General features: G+C 43.4%; 1 protein-coding gene across 2 annotated transcripts in view; it reads right to left on the bottom strand.

Moving 5' to 3' along the window:
- The window catches only part of LOC138793202 (kinesin-like protein KIF3A), a 55,440-nt gene that overhangs the window by 25,070 nt on the left and 7,535 nt on the right, over window positions 1-22,835 (bottom strand). For both annotated transcript variants that reach the window (XM_069971606.1, XM_069971615.1), the window contains exons 5-9: window positions 21,835-21,940; window positions 20,475-20,614; window positions 19,755-19,952; window positions 12,334-12,508; window positions 10,853-10,951 (exon numbers count right to left, since the gene is read on the bottom strand). In XM_069971606.1, coding sequence (XP_069827707.1) covers window positions 10,853-10,951; window positions 12,334-12,508; window positions 19,755-19,952; window positions 20,475-20,614; window positions 21,835-21,940 — 718 coding nt within the window. The remainder of the gene's footprint in view (window positions 1-10,852; window positions 10,952-12,333; window positions 12,509-19,754; window positions 19,953-20,474; window positions 20,615-21,834; window positions 21,941-22,835) is intronic.

Below are 22,835 nucleotides of genomic sequence, written 5' to 3'. Positions count from 1 at the left end.
ATGCCAGCTCCAATGCCCCATTGCAATTTATAGTGCCTCAGTCAGCTTCAGTGCTAAGCATAGTCCCCCACTACCAGCCACAATGATTTTGGCAACAGCCCTGTGCCCCTAGCTATAAGACTATTTCGAACTCCTCCCATCCTCCTGCAAAAAGAGAATGTGGGCCTGGAAGGAGTGATTGAGGATGAAGCGCCCCTGCTGAGCTTCATAATCTGGGAAAATGGGACAATGTGCTGCACCTTAACAACTGTGGGGCACCTCTCGGTAAAATCCACCTTCTAGCTTGAGATACACTGTTTTAAGTAAGAACATGTGGTAGACAAACAGACCTACAGACCTGAGGGGGAGACCAGATGGATGCAGCTCTGAAAAGGTATGCATGGTCAGCACAACTTTTTTTCCCAATGCATTTTAGGTGAAAGCTAGGGGAAAAAAACCTAACGCTTAATATTGCTTTGGAAATGTATTATGCAAGGGATAATAACTCCACAATAATTAGTAAAGAGGTTTTCAAGGCAAAACATACTGATGATCTATCACCAGGATAGAACATCAGTCGCTGATTGGTTGTGGTCCACACCAAAACCTCCTCTGATCAGCTGTTCACCATCCGCACTACACAATACATGGCATCGGAAGCAGTTGGCTCCATTCACGGTGATTTATGACCGCTACACAGAGAATGGAGTGGGGACTTGTTTGCTTGGAAAACCCCTTTAGGGTGCGTTCACACCTACATGATCTGCAGCAGATCTGCAGCAGATTTGATGCTGTGTTCAGTTATTTAAATGAAATCTGCTGCAGAAAATCAGCTGCAGATCCTGTAGGTGTGAACGCACCATTAAGATATATTTCTCCCAACCACGATGATGTTTTGTAAACTTATCCTGTATGTAGATGTACAGTAAATTCTAGAGAGTATTGCTAACCCCTCTAAAAGTATTCACACAGTGGTTTGTGACCAGAATATTGGCCGCAGGTTGCATTCTATAGCACTAATGTGGTAGGTATTTCCTTCCATTTTGAATCAGTTCAACCAGTTCTTGAATCTGATAAACGCCAGAGGATTTCATAAGAAACCCCCTGAATCATATAGCACATACAGTGAGAGCCTCTGAAGAAGATAACAGAAAGCACATGCTGGTCTCTAAAAGACGAGACGTTCAAAGATTACTGCTGAGAATTATTTAACCAGAAGCAGATATACACTGCAGATAGAGAAAACTGCTATGTATACTACTGCTGTCCAGTGTGTGTGTGGGTGTGTGTGTGTAGGGGGGCTACTCAATTTACTTTATGCTTGAATAAAAAGCCCTAATGTTGGGCTAAAACATTAATGTTTTTGAGACATCGTAGGTAAATAAACCACTAATCTGAAAGTGTTGAGGCCTTTTTTCTACATATATCACAAATATTATCATATTTTTAATTTTTCAGCAACAAAATATCTTGCTACAAAGTGCCTGCGTCTTATAATCTGGAGACAGGGCGGACAGACACTGTCAAACCGTCCTGACTGCTTCCTTCATGGTCAAATACAGTGCAGTTAAAACGCTGTGCCTGACTGCTGGGTGAATAGTCTTCCCCCTCCTATTGTCGGCACAGATCAGTGAGACCAGTGTCCTGCAGGGGAGGAATCTGGTAGTGATGTGCATCACATCCACATTCCTACATGTGACGCCCCAAAGGAATTTACCTAGATCGGGAGCTGAAGAACCTGCAGCACCCTAATGCTGTGTTTACACGAACGATTATTGTTTAAATTTTCACAATAATGATTGCATTTATGCTATAATCGTTCTGTGTAAACACAGCGAATGATCAAGCGACGAGTAAAAAAAAAACACGTTCATTTTGATCTTTCAACATGTTCTCAAATCCTTGTTGGACGTTCGCAAAAAATTGGTAGATCGCTTTATGTAAACAGTCTTTCAAAGATTCACCCTATGTGTAAGATGGGCTTAAGCAATCTTAAAAACAATCGCAATAACGATTTTTCCAACGATCTATTCGTCTAAACGCTGATCGTTATAAAAACCAAATCCTTGCTTCAAAATCATTAAATGATCGAGACATGTGATTAGTAACATGACTCCGTAGAGATACTGTACCGTAAGGAAGGATAATCTGTATTAAATTTCTGTCTGTTGCATATCTGGTTATGTATGTGATGTAGCAGAGGTGTGCCTATATATTGGTGTAGTAGCACTGTCTGTGGGTATGTTAATGTATCACAGCTGTGCGTGTTTGTATGATGCATCACAGCTGAGTGTGTGGGAGGCAGCACAGCCGAGTTTGTATTGTGCATGTAGAGCTGTGTATGTGTGGGTATAAGGTTCTATCATAGAGAGTGTTAAAGAAGACCTGTCATTTCAATAAACTTTGACCTAGGGCTGGGCGATATGGTCAAAAAAATAAAATCTCGATTTTTAAAATTTTTGGGACAATTCTCGATTTAAAGAAGAAGAAGTCTGGTGAAAATTTTTATTAAAGTATTGTATTGCCCCCCAAAAGTTATACAGATAACCAATATACACTTATTACAGCAAATGCTTATAAAGTGCTTTTTTCCCTGCACTTACTACTGCATCAAGGCTTCACTTCCTGGATAAAATGGTAATGTCACGACCCGACTCCCAGAGCTGTGCGGGCTGTGGCTGCTAGAGAGGATAATGGCGGAGGACACTGAGGGACACAGGGCACTGGAGGGACACTAAGCATCCCTCTGCCATCATCCTCTCCAGCAGTCACAGCCCGCACAGCTCTGGGAGTCGGGTTGTGACATCACCATGTTATCCAGGAAGTGAAGCCTTGATGCAGTAGTAAGTGCAGGGAAAAAAAAACTATGTGAATTTCCTGTAATAAGTGTTTATTGGTCATTTGTATAACTTTTGAGGAGCAATACAATACAGTGGCATCAGATACTATTTTAATGATGTTTGAGACAACAACTGTATTGCTTCCCAGTGTAACAGTGTATTAGACAAGCCCCCTCAGTGTCCCATATAAGTAGGTTTGCAAAATATGTTCCCCATATAGTATAGGAGTGTTGTAGTAATACAGGGATAGATGAGGGGTGTAGTAGTAGTAGTACAGGTATATATCAGGGGTGTAGTAGTTCAGACATAGATGAGGGGTGTAGTAGTACAGATATTGATGAAGGGTGTAGTAGTAGTAGTACAGGTACAGATGAGGGGTGTAGTAGTAGTAGAGGTATAGATGAGGGGTGTAGTAGTACAGGTATAGATTAGGGGCAGGCTGAGGGTGACTGGGGCAGGGGGCACATACCCGGTATACTCCTCCTCCTCTCACTCGGCCACACATCGAGATACCTAGTCTCTGGAAGAGGCCACAGGGACAGCCGAACAGGGCGACAGCGTCGCTGCGGTTACTAGAGCTGTACATTGGGATCGGGGGGAGGCGGGCAGTGAAGGCTGCCCTGCCCCTTATAATGTTGATCAATTATATTTAACATTTTACAATGTTGATCAATTATATTTAACAAAAATACTTTATTTAACAAACTAAAGCTTTTCGGCTATGGATTCCCTGCAGAGCTCAGCATGAACACAGCTTTGTCATCTGGTGGATCACCTATCTGATGCAGCATCTCCTGCAGTTATCAGTGTGGGCTGTAGCTCATTGCTGATGCCTTTAAAGCTAACTATGGCTATGAGAAACCTGTCACCAAATGGAAAACACGTAGGAGCTGTTCTGAGATACTAAAGGGGTATTCCACAGAGATAAAATTACATGTAAATAAATCCAATGCCCAAAGTTGCTTTTCTGTGTCATTTTTTTTTTATAATGGTCACATGACAGAAATGCTGCAGAGTACAGGAGCAGGGACTCCTGTTTATCCCCAGCCTCCCCACTCTTGTACAGTGGCGGCAATGCACTGGGGGGAGTAAATCACTACAAGTATATTAAAATCGTACAAGCATATTACACTGGGAAACAACTGTGGACATGGGATTTATTTACCAGAATACCGCTTTTATTTTCTGCTGATCATACAGTAGATTCATAAATTGAGCTATATCAGATTTGTACCAAGAAACCCGCTAAATGATTAAACATTCTGGTGCTGAGCCACCAGAAAAATGTGACGATTTACATTTAAATCTCCATATTATCCAGTCTGGGGTCTCACCTAACCCAATGAGACTGCAGGGATTTATGAGCTTATGTAGCAAGCTATGAAAATAGTTAGAGCGAATAAAGCTGTATTGCCGGACACCATCCCAAACAGTTTGGTTGTTCTTCTCAATCCATGCCTGGTCCAGGGCTTCCCTTCTTTGCTGGTGCAAGTATTTGGGTGAAAACTTGTTTTATTCAGGCAGCATGGCAAGCAAGGGTGTCAAAGGGGTGGAACCTAGAGCATCTGTGCCCTAGGCCTGCAAAAGATAAAGATACAGCCCAGGGGCGTGCCAACAAAGAAGAAAAGCAGGGAGAGAGGACTGCGGCAGGACTAGGGCGCGGATGCCTCTTTGACACCCTGCCTAGCCACTGGAATAAAACTGTTTTTTCACCTAAATACCAGCACTAGGAGAGAAGGGAAGCCTGGACCAGGCACGGATTGAGAAGAACTACCGAACGGTGCCAAGCGATACAGAAATCTGCATGGTTTCTTCCGGATTTTGTTGAGGATTTTACCCACTGCATTGTAGTTAGAACACGTTGCGGATTGGTGAATCTTGGGTATTCACTTTACACACTAAAGTGAATACATTTGTAAAAATCTCCTTCATTTTCATTGTAATGTACTCTGTAGTAGAATTTTTGGGAGAACAGAGGATGGGTGGACATGGGCTAACTACAATCTTAACTCCCTCCCACCGCTGCACAGTAAATTAACGTTGCTGAAGCCTATGCCTGGTGTTGCAGCGACGATAATTTAGTGCACAGGATGACACAGGCGTAGGAGCTATGCCTGTGTCATCCGCGGCGGGTCCCGGCTATCAGTGATAGTGCTCTGGTGCTGAGAGTTAACCCTATAGATACTGCGGTCAGCATGATCGCAGTATCTATAGGGCTCCGAAGAGACAATTCTCTCTCTACAGAGGGAGAACTGTCTCTCCGGTGTGCATTGGGGCTCTGCGAACTGATTGCAGAGCCCCGATGGTAGCCATAGAAACTGGAAACCTCAGGCTTCCGGTTTCTAGCTACGGAGGCAGTCGGGGGTCAGGAGGCAAGGCAGGACGCGCAACGGGCATGCGGTCGTACGCTCTGCCGCCTCCCTTCTCTCCCCTGTCGCTGTCACAAGATTATGAGAGCGACAGGGGACATAGGAGAGGGGGCAGAGTGAGAGACATTAGCCTATGGGATCATTATGATCCCATAAGCTGATGTCAAATCACGACTAGAGATAAGCGAAGCGGTTCAGCCGGTATGGGATCCGGTTCGGATTTTTCCAAAAGTGCGAGTTCGGTCGGATTCGGATTTTTTTGAAGTTCGAATTCAAATTTTTTATATTTTTTCCCTACCTTTCTAAAATGGCAGCCGCCATTTTAGAAAGCAGGAAGTGTTCCGGGCGGGAAAAGCATTTTCCCATGATGCCCGGAACACATCCAATATCAGCGGGGATCTTGCACTAGCTCACCCCCTGTGTGACGTCGGTATTGCTTTAAGAGGAGCGGTCACATGACCGCATGAGGCAGTCTGCAGAGAGAGAGGGAGGAGACTGTGTGACAAAACGCTGCTGCTGTACGCTGCTGTACTGACTACTGAGAAGATATTGTACAAAAGCAAAGACCAAAAGATTATTAGGAAAGAGGAGAGGAGAAACACATTGAGAGAGAAAAATAGAGAGGGCGAAAGATAGATAGATTAGGCATAGGAGAGCAAAGGGTGCACAGAACAAAAACGTGCTATACAGATATATAAGTACTATACCCTTGTGAGAGTGTATATGACATAGGTGTTATCCTGAGGCACAAATATACCTTGTGCATTTGTGGAGAATAAAACTCTAAAAAAAAGAGCTCTACAGATATTCAAAGTACAATAGTTGGATCCTTGTGAGAGTGTATATGACATACGTGTTATCCTAAGACAAAAATATACCTTGTGCATGTGTGTAGAATAAAACAAAAAAAAAGAACTGCTATACAGATATACAAGTACTAAAGTGGCACGCTTGCTAGACTGTATTACAAAAAATACTGTTCTCATCTACCAAGTGTAGAAATCATAATTAGAGTATAAAGTCATGGCATAGCGGCAGCAGGAAACCTCACAAAGCATTTCAGGCAGAGGGCAGGGCACAGAGTCTGGCTCAAGGGGCAGAAGAGGAAGTAGCGCAGGACGAGGGTCCAGTGACAGGCCTGAGCTTCCTTTGTCACACCAGGGTCGTTTCCACACATCTAATTCCACAGTCTTGGAGTGGCTGGCTCACACTTCGACATTCACAAGGATGAGTAGTGAGACAGCCAGGTATCTGTGGGTACCTCAGACACAACCCTGACTTGGCACGGGCACGCAGCAATTCCCCCACCTTCTCCATCTGACATCATCAGCAACATCCCGCTAACTTCTGACCCGCCACCTTCAAGGGAACTGTTGGAGTCTATGAGCAGTGAACTGCTCTTTGATGACGATGAGCATGTGGGGGAAGAGACAGGGGACAATCAAGTGCAGGGCATAGCTGTGTCGGAGGCAATATCAGAGCAGGCCCATGTTAGGCCTGGCAGGAGAGCAGTAGGCAGTAGACGAGAGAGGACTGGGCAGGAGCCTGATGAGGATGATAGCATCATTCTGGAACTGGATGATGCTACATCAGACGTTACATGGGATCTACGTCAGGAATTGGCTTATTCGATGGATTTGTCAACCAGGAATCCGTCCGCCAGCAGGCCCACCACAACTAAAAAGCAGACAGGTAGCAGTAGTCAACTAACAAGTCGGAAGCGTAGCCGGGACAAGCAGATGACCACTGGGGAAGCCTCCTCCACTGCAGGTCCTAGTATCGGCATTACCTGCCCATCCTCGCAGCCTGTCGGTACTAGACTCTACACCTCGCCTGTATGTCAGTTTTTTAAAAAGTGCCAGGAGGATACCTACTGTATGTGTTCATCTGTCGCCTGTGCGACAGGCGCATTAAAAGAGGCAAGAGTTGCCATCCTGGCACCAGCGCCATGGCTGCCCATATGAAGCGCCACCACCTTTCCGCCTGGGAGAAACGGGGTGATAGTGGGTCACAGCAGGCCCAGGCAGACCCGCGGTCAACAGCAGCAGGAAGCAGCAGTAGTCAGGGGGGACTTTCCCTCTGTGGAAGGGAGTGTGTCTTCACTCCCTTCTTCAGCTGGTGGCCAGTGTTGCTAGCAGTAGGCAGCTTGTCATCATGAAGTCTCTACACCGGAGGCAGACATATGCACCCAGTAATCCCGCAGCAGTCAAGCTGAACGCCCACCTGGCCAAGTTGCTGTTGCTCCAGGCTCTGCCGATTAAAGTGGTGGACTTGGCACCTTTCCGCGAACTGATGTTGAGTCGACACTACTTTTCCAACACAGCTGTGCCGGCCATGTATAGGTATGTTCGCGAAAAGGTTGCTCACTCGCTGAGCCATTCAGTGAGCAGACATGTACATTTAATCACAGACATCTGGAGCTGTAATTACGGGCAAGGGCAGTATATGTCCATTACTGCTCAGTGGGTAAATGTAATATGGCTGGCGGACCGCCAGCAACTTGGCCAGGGAAGGACGATGACACCACCCCGTTGTCACAGCAGGGTTCCTGTGTCGCGGTCCTCCTCCACCTCCTCCAGTAGGTCCAAAGCCTCCTCAACCGCCAGTGGTCCTCCCTTGTACCACTTGGGTGTATCACGGAGGTGTCACGCTGTGCTGCATCTAGCCTGCCTGGGGGAAAGGAGACACACAGGGAAAGAGTTGCACCGCCTGCTCGAGACGGAAATCCCCTCATGGCTGACTCCACGCCATCTTAAAGTTGGGACGGTGGTGAGTGACAATGGGAGCACCATTGGGAGGTATGAGGCACATCCCGTGTACGGCACATGTTTTAAATAGTTTAATACACACTTTCTAAAGTCTTCATCCCATTTACAGACTGTGCTGTCAATGGCTCGAAAGCTGTGTAACCATTTCAGCCATTCAAATCACTCTCACCTCATCCTCCTCGACCTGCAGCAGAGGAATGGTCTTCCCAACCATCGTCTCATTTGCGATGTAGCCACACGGTGGAACTCCACCCTCCACATGTGGACCGGCTCTATTAGCAGAGGAAGGCTTTGACTGATTTCCTCTTGATGCAGGCGGACACGGCGACCCCCCTGTGTAACCTGGAGCTCGGGCAGTGGCAGCTCATGCGTGACACCTGCCGCTTGCTACAACCCTTTGAGGAGGCCACCTTTCTGTTCAGTGGGCAAGACACAGGACTGAGCGCCATCATACCCATGCTTCATGTACTGGAGCTGATGCTGATGTGACTCAGTGGAACAGGTTTTGCCACCGTCACAGCCTGGGTCGCTGGAGGAAGGCTTGGCGGAGGAGGAGGGAGAGGAAGTTGAGGCAGGTGGATGAGAAGGAGATGAGCCTTCCTGCCAGACCAGAGGGGAACCAGAGGAGGATATGTAGGGCTATGAGGAGGATGGAGGCAGTACCCATTGGCAGTATGCTGTGGAGACGGAGGCAAGGACTCCTTCCCACTCCCTGGTGGAAATGGCTAAGCGCATGTTGATATGCTTTTGGGCTGACCCACACTTGCAAAGGATTTGTCAACGGGACGACTTCTGGCTGGCAACACTACTGGACCCAGGGTATTGCAACAAGCCGTGTGAATTCATTCACCCTTCCCAACAGGAGGAAAAAATGAATTATTATAGAGAGGAGCTGGGTGCACAGTTAGTGACAGCCTTTGGAACACGGCGCTCTGATTCACGCCATTCCCACCAGGGCCACACCAGCAGCGCTGCCTCCTCCACATCCTCCTCTAGCAGCTTCGGTGGCATGAGCAGCGGCACCAGTCTGAGCCTGATGTCCATGATAAACGCTTTCATGCAGCCACAGGCCGGGGTAACAGGAGCACCCTCACAGCAGCAGGACATGGCGGCACACCTCAAACAGCAAGTCCAGGTGTTTTTGGACTCTGCGTTGCCAACTAACGTGCCGGAACTCCTGGACTACTGGGTGGGAAAATTAGATGTCTGGCCACAACTCGCTGAATTTGCTTTGGACATACTCTCCTGTCCGGCCAGCAGTGTGTCATCCGAGCGAGTTTTCAGCGCAGCGTGTCATATTGTCAGTCCCAGGAGAACCAGATTGTCCTGTGATAGTGTGGAGCGTCTGACTTTCATCAAAATGAACGACACATGGATAGATAAGGACTTTGTGACACCTGCTCCTGATACCACAGAGTAGGATTTGGTCCTGTTGTCACCAAGATGTAGGACCTTTTCTGCTTCTATTATGGCCTATATGTGAACTAGACCTTACTGGTCATTCCACCATTCCTACTGCTACTGCTGCTGCCCTGCTACCTCTCGCCTGTCCATGGACCTCATTATTCTGCTTCCGCTGCTCATGTCACCCCATTACAACTGCTATTCCTGCCCTGGCCTCCATGGTGGCTCCTGCCGCTCCTGCCCTGGCTTTCATGTTGGCTACTGCTGGGCCTTCACTGGCCTCTATGTTGACTACTGTTGCTCCTGCCTGGCCTCCATGTTGGCTACTGTTGCTCCTGCCTGGCCTCCATGTTGACTACTGTTGCTCCTGCCTGGCCTCCATGTTGACTACTGCTGCTCCTGCCTGGCCTCCATGTTGGCTACTGCTGCTCCTGCCTGGCCTCCATGTTGACTACTGCTGCTCCTGCCTGGCCTCCATATTGGCTACTGCTGCTCCTGCCTGGCCTCCATGTTGGCTATTGCTGCTCCTGCCTGGCCTCCATGTTGACTACTGCTGCTCCTGTACTGGCCTCCATGTTGACTACTGCTGCTCCTGTACTGGCCTCCATGTTGACTACTGCTGCTCCTGTACTGGCCTCCATGTTGACTACTGCTGCTCCTGTACTGGCCTCCATGTTGACTACTGCTGCTCCTGTACTGGCCTCCATGTTGACTACTGCTGCTACTGTACTGGCCTCCATGTTGACTACTGCTGCTACTGTACTGGCCTCAAATGACTTTTGCTGGACCTCCACTGGCTTCCACTACTGCTGCTCCTTTACTGCATTTGTGACCTTTTTTCTGCATAGACCCTGTAATGGTAAATATTAAAGTATAAAAAAAAAAAATTTGCTTTGAGATATCGAAAAGATAATGATGTTACTGACATGTAGAGCCCTAAATTCAACCAAATACACTACCCCCGTATCATACAGATGCTTTAAACTATGAAATCCGAAGAAATCCGAAATTCAGTCGAACCGACCTTTTCAAAAAAATCCGGAAGTCCGGTAGGAACAAAATTTTGAAAAGTTCGCTCATCTCTAATCACGACCTGGGCATTGATCAATGGTCGTGAAAGGGTTAACTGACTGAACGCAGCTGCCAATGATGGCAGACCCAAAGTATTACATAACAATCACTGAAATCAATGTGCCAATTGGTATTAATAGCTACCAATGCTTGAATATACAGCCACAGAGTCTGATCACATGACAACAGTCCCCCGGATTCTGCACAATTCTGTCAACTTGCATGACAGTTTTCCATACAATGAAGAGTAGCAATATACACTATACCAGTAGGTTTCTTCAGCAAGTAAAGGAAATCTGTCTGGAGTTTACTTATGTATATAATAGCTCTATATATGCTGTCAGGTAACATAATGAATGACCCAGAGTGTTTCTCAAGTGTGACAGTGAATTACTCATGGATTTTATTCCAGGAATCTTACCTCTTCGTTTTTTCTTCTTTTCTCCATCTTCCCCAATCTCCCCATCCTCATCATCATCTTCATCTGAGCCGCTTTCATCAGAGCCAGAGATTTCCTCACCTAAATAAGCATAATAAATCATAGTGAATTGAATACACAGTAAAGAAACATAGAAGACTGTCATCAGAAAGAGACCAGCTAGTCCATCTAGTCTGCTACATAAAGTGACACTGTCACCCCCTATTTGCATTTTGACTGCTCTCCACAGGTGTAATGGGTAAATGTTACAGCTTTTATTACTTATTTTATATTATACCTCATGGTGCTTGTTCTGGTAAAAAGTCGTTTTTATCACCTGTGGATTGGTATATGTGGGCGGGGCCTTGCGGCCTTTGTGCCACATCGCTCCGTCCCTAGTGCCACTTAGCCCCGCAGGTGATAAAAACTACTTTTTACCACAACAAGCACCATCAGGTATAATATAAAATAAGTAATGAAAGCTGTAACATTTACCCTTTACACCTGTGGAGAGCAGCAAAATGCAAATAGGGGGTGACAGCGTCACTTTAAGTACTGTATTTCTTTTGCCATGATCTTACCATAGATATGTTTATCCTAGGCAGGTTTAAATTCAGTTACTTTAGACTTACCTACCACATCTGCAGGAAGTTTGTTACAACCATCTACTACTTTTTCAGTAAAGTAATAATTTATCATTTTGCTTCTGATCTTTCCTAAACCTTATTTAGCTGTTAACATATTTAAAGGATTTGATTGTGTCCCCCTTTCCTCCATTTAATACAGTTTTACATTCTTAAGGGCCGTATTACATGACCCCCCCCCATTTGCTGTAAGCAAGAGGTGATCTGCTAGATCAGTACTCACGTAAGAAGCCTATTACCTGCCTTGATTATCATGCAGCTAGGGCTGCATGGACATAGTTAGCGATGTCTGTGCAGTCCTTATAGCATACATAGAAAGTAATAAAAGTTTTACTTATCTCTCCATGCTCCAGAGTGTCCTCCTGGATTTTCTCCACTCACCGCTAAAGCTTCTAAACTCATCTGTGAAGTAATAGACGCTCAGCCAATCACAGGCCAAGACAGGAAAGCACCATGGCCAGAGACTGGCTGAGCAGCCTGTCACTTTGGAGATGCAGTGAGTGGGGAACAGGCAGGACAACACCAGGGAGTGTGGAGAGTTAAGTATTATCTTTATTATCTTCGGACAGATACACATGGAGTGATGCACAGTTGGCGGCCAATGATTTTTAAACTAGTTAAAAGATAACAATCAGTCAAAGATCAGGTCCTCAGCTGATCGTTGTCCTTATTACACAGGAATCGCCCCGTGTAATAGGACCCCAAGTCTTTCCTGGTGTTTTATAGTCATCATGCTCTGAAGCATGAAGTTTTATGCTTCAAACCAGCCACCATTTTTGGTGTGATACAGTAATATAATACGGTGACCACTACATCCTCAGATGTCAATTTCCCTTTTACCTTCTTCAAGTTTCTTCTTAAGTTCTTCAATTTCTTTCTGAAATTGACGCAAAAGTGCATCTTTGGGATCTTCATTGATTCTGGCTTTGTTCTTGATATTCTTCGCTCTATTTGCGTAACGGAGTGTGCTGATTGTTTCATCGTAGTTGTAATCTGCTGGACCAATGTTTGCACACTGCGGTAGGCAGAAATGTGAGAACAATAATTTCTTATAACAATAACACATAATAAAGAAAATAGAGGATTATACCAACATATTTATTTTACTTTGTAGCAACAGGCTACAACGTGACACACATTAGCCATTCCATCGCTTCTGTAATTTTAAAATGTCAACCAAACAAAAATGTACAAGCTGATACTCTACCCCAGAGGTATAACAAGCAAGTGCAGACCATAAAATATGTGGGGATAATCTACTGGGTGCTATGACAGCAAAACAATACAATATACCTACAAAAAAATACTGTACCCAGATATGATATAATCACGAATGAATTTTTATTGATAACACAGACATATAACAATATATATCATAAAAACACAAACTGAATCAGAACGGATGATGACTAAAAACATGGGTAAAGTGCATATACTACAGTGCCGGCCTATGAAAAAAATGTGCAAAAATGCAAACGTAGTAAGTATTACAAGTTAGGTGCCTGGCACAATCAATAAATAAGGTTTACATATTCAGCAAGGGTTCATTACAGTAAACAACATGTCCCGGAAGACCATAAACCAATGTCACAGACAGCCCTATCACTGAAACATTACCTGCTATGTATGTTCATACAATACCCATGAGGTGCGCCCCGACGCGCGTTTCGGCAACACGCCTTTATCGAGGGGTGGCGCCACACTACTAGATCTGATCTTTTATATCCCCTATTCCTGGCTCTAACCAATGAAAGACTCCATTCCACGCATAATAATAACAATCACCTGCATGTCTCGTCGGCGCATGTTCCCAGGGCCATCCGTCTCAAACACTTCCGGGTCCGAGTACACATGACCCACGCCAAGCGTGATCACGTGACCGTGCTCCGAACCGCAAGCGATGTCGGGAGAGACCTCGCACATGCGCACACATGCGGACAAACTAAAGGAATGCATAAGTGTCATCGGTGTATGAATGGGCGTACTATCCAGTCAGCTGTAGACTACATTAAAAGTCCCCTAAAATAGTCACCATTTAATCAGTTATCAACTACATTAAAGGACCGTGTCCTGTTTTGGGCACGGTTCATCGATGATGTGTTCATGATCTGGCAGGGAACAGTGGATGAACTTAAATTGTTCATGGAGACCATTAATAACAACTCCAAAAATATCAGGGTTACATATACCTATAACCATGATGAAATTGATTTTCTAGATGTAAAACTGAAACGGGATAACGAGGGATACATCCAAACTGATGTATTCCGGAAGAAAACGGCAGCGAATACATACCTCCATGCATCATCTGCACACCCACCATCGACAATTAATGCAATTCCGACAGGTCAATTCCTCAGGATGAAACGGATATGTTCTACAACCACGGACTTTGAGAAACAGTCGGCAGATTTGGAAAAAAGATTTCTTCATTGGGGCTACAGTCACCGCAGTATAAAGAAGGCATACAATCGTGCTAGAAGTGCCAATCGTGATGAATTACTACAGGTTACACAGCGGAATAAAAAAGATGATAAGGTACGTTTTATTACCAACTATCACTCACATTGGCCAAAAATGAGGGCATGCTTAGAAAAGCATTGGGCGGTACTTACTGTAGATCCCATTCTTTGCAATTATATTTCAGAAAAACCAGCTATAACTGCAAGAAGATCAAAAAATCTCAGGGATATGCTTGTTAAAAGTGAATATATCACTGATCCCCCTGGACAGTGCTTTGGGGCGAAGAAGAAGCTTTGGGGATGTTATCCATGTGGGAAATGCATTGCCTGCCCAAACATAGTGAAGGAAACAGAGTTCACAGACAGTACGGGAACACAAAAATTTAAGATCACGCAACATATCACATGTTCCAGTCGGGCAGTAGTGTATCACGCGTCCTGCCCATGCTCAAAAATATATATTGGACTAACTACCAGAGAATTGAAAACACGTGTCCGTGAACATATACGTGACATCCTGAAGGCGAAAGATACAACTGATCCCGAGTCACTGAAACCGATAGCTCGGCATTTTTACAAATATCATAACTGTGATCCAACAAAATTGAAAGTGAAGGGCATTGACAAAATCAACATGGGTACCCGTGGTGGGGATGTAGCTAAAAAATTAGCTCAATGCGAGACACGATGGATATGGGTCCTTAAAACGGTGCAACCTATGGGTTTGAATGAAGTAGTGAGTTTTGCCCCATTCCTCTGATCATATAGATCTGATTTTATTTATTTTAGTTGTTGTATGTGTATCTAGGTACTAATGTACCTTCCTTTTCTGCTTTTAGATTATTTTATTTCATTTCTGGCATAGGCTCTGGAGACGTGCATATCCATCTCCTACATCAATGGCGAAAGAATACTACGATCTGCTGTATTTGACATTCACAAGTCCCATTTATATATATTTCACTGTTTATTATTTGATCATTTGCTTTGAGTATCTCATTTTTGAGCGCTATATATACATGTTCACTTTCTGGAATACATAGAAATAGTTTCCACAATATTATATTTTTGTGTTTTTACACATTATATAGTTTTCACTTATGGTCATGATTGTTATTAATATTTAAAAATTTACATATATTTTTTAGTTTTTATATTAAAATATAATTTTTGCAATTAATTAAATAATTTTTATTTTAATTTTCATATATATATATCTTTTGTATGTGCAAATGTTTGATTCTCACCTTTTATATTTATTTTTTCACTGGATTATCGAGCAATTTCACATTTATGAATTTTTTAGTATTTTGTATATTTTGGCACTATTCACACTGTATTGTTGTGACATGCGTTTTTCATGCGTTTTATATAAAAATTTATACTGGGCATTTTTATAGTGATTCAACACATAATTGTACACTTTTTCTTTTCTTTTTTTCACAATATGTCACTTATTTAACACTAGTATATTTTGTGCCTATGGCACATCATACACAATTTTTGTGAGCAAATTTTGCACATGTATTATGTATTAATTAGTTTATTATATATTGAATCATGTAGCTGATTTATTTTTTTGAATTACTTTCTGGGGACTTTAATGTAGTTGATAACTGATTAAATGGTGACTATTTTAGGGGACTTTTAATGTAGTCTACAGCTGACTGGATAGTACGCCCATTCATACACCGATGACACTTATGCATTCCTTTAGTTTGTCCGCATGTGTGCGCATGTGCGAGGTCTCTTCCGACATCGCTTGCAGTTCGGAGCACGGTCACGTGATCACGCTTGGCGTGGGTCATGTGTACTCGGACCCGGAAGTGTTTGAGACGGATGGCCCTGGGAACATGCGCCGACGAGACATGCAGGTGATTGTTATTATTATGCGTGGAATGGAGTCTTTCATTGGTTAGAGCCAGGAATAGGGGATATAAAAGATCAGATCTAGTAGTGTGGCGCCACCCCTCGATAAAGGCGTGTTGCCGAAACGCGCGTCGGGGCGCACCTCATGGGTATTGTATGAACATACATAGCAGGTAATGTTTCAGTGATAGGGCTGTCTGTGACATTGGTTTATGGTCTTCCGGGACATGTTGTTTACTGTAATGAACCCTTGCTGAATATGTAAACCTTATTTATTGATTGTGCCAGGCACCTTACTTGTAATACTTACTACGTTTGCATTTTTGCACATTTTTTTCATAGGCCGGCACTGTAGTATATGCACTTTACCCATGTTTTTAGTCATCATCCGTTCTGATTCAGTTTGTGTAATTTTAAAAGGTCACTGTTGTCTCAAACAACTTCTCTCTATGCTATGCTATGCTATTCCGAACATTTTTTGTAAATCGCTTTAGTTTATAAAAAAAAAAAAAAAAATCTTACCATGGAACAGCAGCTCTATAGTTTTCGCCACTAGGTGTCTCCTTTTCCTATAATCTGCTGTCTAGTGCCTGTTAGGGGAAATCTTCTCTAGTTCCAGCTCATGGAACCCAGCAAGAGAATGGAGCATCCCATGTACAGGAAGGAGGTGGTAGTGGTGGTGGGGTAGTTGGGAGGAAGAGAAAGAAAGCCTGGGATGTGTACTTGTAAGCTGTTAGCCTCTAGTCCATGGGTCTTCAAACTGCGGCCCTCTAGCTGTTGTAAAACCACAATTCCCATGATGCCTGGACAGCTCAAGCTTTGGATTTGGCTGTCCAGGCATGATGGGAAATGTAAGAATAGATGTATAGGTGCAGCTCACAATTGTATTGCCTGAATAGGTCGAGGTTAAACTAAAAATGCCCTAACCTAGAAATGGGCAGTTGGGGAAGAATCAATTATGGGTAAAAATATTTAGTCCTCTAGACCACAACAGTCCTATTCTTCAAATAAAACAATTTAATCATAATATCACAATGAATGGCACACTCGCTCTTTTCATACCATAAAATCACAAAAAAAAAAATCATAAATACAAGTCTAAAACATTAAAAAGTCAAAAAAGGTCCATAACCATATAAAAACATGAGGTTATGCAAAATAGTGTAGTGCTGCTGGGTTCTGGCCAAAGTGCGTGATATAGTTAATCGCACCTATATATCGAATATCACAATGTTTCAGGTGTCCTATAGCATATGATATTGCAAGTAGGCACTCTTGTTATTGCCACTGACAAAGAGGTTAATTATTAAAACCTTGAAACGCGTTTGGCGAAATATATGAATTATCAACATACAGGACTAGCTACCCTGTATAAAGACCTACAAACAATACCGCTGCTGGGGGCCCCCCGCTATTCTGCACCATTCATTCACCCAGATAACCCGTGGCTATCACTCACGATCCTCATCAGCATCTCACCCTAGACTGAATAACCTGAGGTGAAAATGAGGCCGTGATAAAGCGCGCGAACGCTGTTTGAGCACCACAAGGACGCGCTGCAGGACCCCTCGAGTCAGGACCCAGTAACATCGATATGCTGCCTTGCAGGAGGGACGAGGGAGTCACGATACTAGTCAACAGCCACATCGGGATGGGTGAGAGGCGCTACAGACGCCACTGTGTTTATTATTGAACTTACATGAACCAGCGATACATTGTGACCAAATCTTGCCGGCTTAGAGTGCTATTATACACCGCAATATATCAGGTATCGGGAGTTGTGAGCCACATTATCGCAACGCAGAAAGACTACAATTCCAATACTTACTGCCATTATCAATTCTCCTAACAAGAGTGCCTACTTGCAATATAATATGCTATAGGACACCTGAAACATTGTCATATTCGATATATAGGTGCGATTAACTATATCACACACTTTGGCCAGAACCCAGCGGCACTACACTATTTTGCACAACCTCATGTTTTTATATGGTTATGGACCTTTTTGACTTTTTAATGTTTTAGACGTGTATTTATGATTTTTTCAGGATTGTGATTTTATGGTATGAAAAGAACGAGTGTGCCATTAATTGTGATATTATGATTAAATTGTTTATTTGAAGAATAGGACTGTTGTGGTCTAGAGGACTAAATATTTTTACCCATGATGGGAAATGTAGTAGTGCAATAGCTCGAGGGCCACAGTTTGGAGACCCATGCTCTAGTCAATCTGAACTGTCCATACAAGGTGAACTTCCCACTCATCTCAGCAGGGCTTATTGTAATGGCTCTTTGCCGCTGCTTCTATCCTTGCTGCTCATAGCCTCTTGCAAGGCCAAAGTACCAGTAATCCCTTCTCCCCCCCCACATGTAATGTATAGTTAAGTATTGTATAAACAAGGGATGTCAAACTCAGGCCCTCCAGCTTTAGCTTTGGCTGTCCAAGCATGATAAGAATGGTAGTTCTGTAAAAGCTGGAGGGTCTGACTTTGACACGTGGTATAAACCAATTCCAGCACAGTACAGCCGGTTCAGTGCTGGCTGCAATGCTGCTGCTATTTATTTCATTTCTGCTCACACAGTGCACTTGCCATGTCAGTGCATCAGTAACCCCTTCTTCCCCTCGTCATCTACTGTAGCATTGTGCACTGCGTACATCATCAGCACAGCACAGTGCAAGCCTGTTATAACAAAGAAAAGAGAAATATGTGATGTGTCCTGTCATGTGTGTGTACAAACCAGCCCTGGTGCCACCCACTGAAAATGCAAAGGATAAAATACAGCTGTCCACCACTGAGGGGGCTCTGTAACAGAGAGAGTGCTAAAATCACCACTCTGAAAAGTTTATCTGATAAAAATATGCAGGTTTTTAATTTTTTTTTTAAACAATAGGTATGTTGACAGCACAAACATGCATATATCTTGCTGTCAGTTTCCAGGAGCCTATTCACACAAGCATCGCTTACATACCTTTAGCAATACTGTGTGAGCTGGCATCTTTAGAAAAAAACGTTATTTTATTTTATTTCCAGCTGAGAGTGCTGGGTCTTTGAAACTGTCCCCCCACCCCCATTCCAGCTATGTCTTCAGGCTGCCCCCCACCTCTTCCAGATTTTCTTGACTGAAAACAGACTCATCTTTGGCTGCGTGAAATTTTAACATGAGCCAGCTGTCAATGATTCTGGAGGAGGCTAGACAGCGGTCTGAAGATACAGATGCAGCCAAAGAGTGAGGCAGAAGCAGACAGTGTGATTTTCATTCATTTTCTTTCCTGTTTCTTTTTTTCTAGTAGCACAGATATAAGCAATACCCATGCTGTCAGTTTTCTTTTAAATAAAATTATCTGGGGAACTAGAGGCCCCTAGTGTCCAGTTGTGTAGTTACATTTCTTCTCTATATTACTCCTCCAGTATAAGACTTTTCTCTCATGAAACAGAACTTTTTAATTTATTTTACCAAAAAATTTGTAAATAAAAGCAGGTCTACAGTCCCCCCTATGGAGAAGAGAAGGCATGCGCTCTACATAAGTACATCTAGCATTTTATAAGCTATTATATCAGAGAATGGCTATGTATGAGCAGCTACCATTCCCAGTTCTCAGAATTGGTGGGGAACCCAGTGGTCAGATTTTGACCCAACATTTATAACATATGTATAAATGTTCACGGCAGATAATACCTTATAGAAATACATATTCAGCTTTCATTTTACCTAAGCAATATAAGGAAAAAAAGACCTATGATGATTTGCTATTGGCAATAACCTTATTAGACAGCTTGATAAATCTCCCCCAATATTTTAGAGAAGCAATATGGGAAGGGCGTTCATTGGAACGCATGAAATTTAGGCACCAAAATGTATCACTCAGAAAAGTCTCACTTAAATCACAAGATTTGTCTACTTAGTTTAAAATAGATAGACTCCTACCATCATGGTTTTGGAATTTCCACCCAAGGAATCCTGGAGTAATCTTGTGAGCTTGGAATTCCTGTAAGGCACATGTGTGCTTTTCCCATCGACCAAGGCAGAAATGACGTTACCCAATGTAGAAAGCGACAGGTTGATTTTTGTGGCTTCCTTCAGTCTCTGACCAGTTGCCCCTGTCTTGGCTTGCCTTTCTGAACCCTGAAAATGAAAGATTATTGAGATACAAACCTTGTTTAATGGGAACTAACCATTATTTAAAACCATTAAGTACAAATAGTTGTGTCAGAAGACTTCCCAAAGAACGTTACCTCTTTGAACATCAGGGCACTGGCAGCATTACAAACCATTTGTGCACTAATGCCATGTGAGGGTGGCAATCTTACAAATATGTAAGGCCTAATACATGCAAGTATAATACTGGGACATTTGTGTGCCTATATTATAGCCACAATTTCCGGCCAAGCCAGAGATATAATGATGGCATTTATGATAGTCTCAGTTCAGGTTAATAACATGCTCATATAAATCTAGCCTTACATGCAACTCTTAACTGTGATCTGTGATTTAGTGATCCATACATTACATTTGCAAATTACTCCCTATTTTCCACTAATCTAAACATACTTTTGCTAAGCCATGCCCCCTTGTTGAGCAAATCTATAACACTTTGGTACATTTAGTAAACTAAAGCATTAAGCAAAGTAAGAAAAATATACATACCGCCAGGTCTACAAGGTGCAACTTGCCCATTCGCACGTGGATATTCCCATCAGCCCCTTTCTCACTGCACTCTATAGTGATGGTGAATATGGCATGTGAGCGGGAGCTGTGCTCATTCATGTTTGTGGCTCCAACCGAACCTGTGGAAAGAGAGGAACAATGGCCTTTTTAAAATTCATTATTTAACTTTTTATCCATTCAAAAAGATGACAAACGAGACTCCAATAAAAAGATGGTAAATGCAGTTACCATTACTTTAAAGGAGCGCCATCTTGTAGATTAGTGTTAATTTGGAAAGCCTAATTCAAGGCTCGGCTATATGGCCCAGAGGGCCGAATGACTGATCGCTGGATCATTCATGGGACTCCCATTCGCCATTACATAGGAAGATATGCGGCCGCCAATCAATGATCTTTTAGCATGCAAAATTGCTTGTTTATTGTCTGATCACTGACCCTATTACACAGGGAGGTATCGTATTGGCTGAGTGAAATAGGACTATTATAGGGCTTCTAAGTTTTATGGCAATTAAGCAAAAATCACAGTATAAATGTTCTATTTATACATATACACATAAAATACACACACAAACACACACACACACACACACATTTAGTTCTCAACGCCCATTGACAGTTCAGCAGTGGTGACATCCCACTCCCGTTTCATCTCGTCTCTTCCTTAGACCTCATAGTCTGTAAGCTCTTGCTAGCAGGTCCCTCAGTCCCTCACTTTTCATTCTGTAACGTGTGTCTGTAATGTAACCCCTGTTCTGTGCACAAAAAACAAACAAACAAACCTGCTGCGGAATCGGTTGCCGCTATACAAATAAATAGTAGTTTATGCTCTCAGGGGTGGTGCCCACACTATGAAAGACTCTGTAAATCTGGAACAAATATTTTTATTTTCTATTATCCCAAAAAAACAACAACAGCAACATTTTTTAATTGTTACTGCAATGTTTTTTTATCAGCACAATACCACAATTCAGCTTTCAGCTCAAACGTCCCTATTTTCATTTTCTAACCAATCTTAAAATGTCCCTGTCACGAAGTCCATTGACCTGATCGGCAGCAAATTCCTCTCTGCAGCCAGAAGTTCAGGTATCATGGATACAAACATGTCAAGACTGTAATGCGCAGATTGGGTAAGCAGACTTTGTTACAGGTGTACTTTAGGCTATGTTCGCACGTTGTTCGCCGCAAACTGACGTTTAACGTGACCTACGGCCAGAATTAATGATCGTGATCAATAACTCCGGCTGTAGGTAGCGTTAAACAACGGTCGTACAGCGTGTGACCATAGCCTAAAAACAACTCTAATCTGGTTGCTATGGACAATATTTACAGGCGTGACTTACGGTTTTTGTGTCCCAGAGTCATGATCCGATCCATATCATCAGCGTTGTTTACAACATATCCAGATAGGTCCTTAATGTAAACTCCAACATCTGGTCGCTCTTTAACCTAAGAAAAAGCACTTCTTATTAGCAAGTTATTTCTATACGACATATGAAATTTCACTGCAATTCTGATTGCAAACCGCTGATACTGTTAGACAACTGCAGAATAGACACATGGTATTTTTCACGTATCTGTCGGTGCTTCCATAAAACAGACTGACGCCTCCTCATTTCCCCTCCCAGCATGACTGACAGTCAGAGTTCAGCTTCTAAGTGACTATGTTTGAACTAATGGGTTAATTGCAAGAACCTTTGGACGACGCAGGGTGTGCGGTTTCGTTCTGGAGTACATGGAGCGGGCTTGGGATTTGAGGGTCACTGCTAATAGCCTGCAAGCAGTGATCGCTGTGATCGGCTATCTACACTAATAGTGGCATTTAAAGGTTGTGTCATTGGCAGTGCAGCGTAATGGATCTGCTCACAGCAACACGACCACAGGAAGCCAATCTGACTTGAAGGATATAATTAAAAATTACAATTGGTGACAAAATAAGCCCTCACATGGCTCTGTAGATTAAAAAAATAATCTTTTAGCAGTTAAATCCTCTGCCAGTAAGCCGGCCTGACCCTTCTAATACTTATCAATGAAGGGGGCCAACCGGGGGTGGACCGGATCGGTGCTTGGGGGCAATAGCCCCAGCCCTAGTGCTCTTAATGGCTTACCGAGCAGAGGATTTAACAGCTAACAGCGCCAAGGTTGTGGGTAAAAGACACTTTAATCCTCAGCACCCTGTGCCCACTAGGAAGCTATCAGCAATTTAGATTCCTCTAACCTTCTGAGTGTTCCCCTTTAAGGGGAATGTACCATCAGGCCTGGGCTGAATCACTGGAGGCAGGCTGACCCACCCCCAGTGGGAGGAAGCCCCCGCCCCTCTATCATACAGCTCCATTGATTCTAA

Source organism: Dendropsophus ebraccatus, chromosome 1, assembly GCF_027789765.1.
Source record: "Dendropsophus ebraccatus isolate aDenEbr1 chromosome 1, aDenEbr1.pat, whole genome shotgun sequence".
Taxonomy (NCBI): domain Eukaryota; kingdom Metazoa; phylum Chordata; class Amphibia; order Anura; family Hylidae; genus Dendropsophus; species Dendropsophus ebraccatus.
Note: the sequence above shows the minus strand (reverse complement) of the source record. Positions and strands in the feature narration are given on the sequence as shown.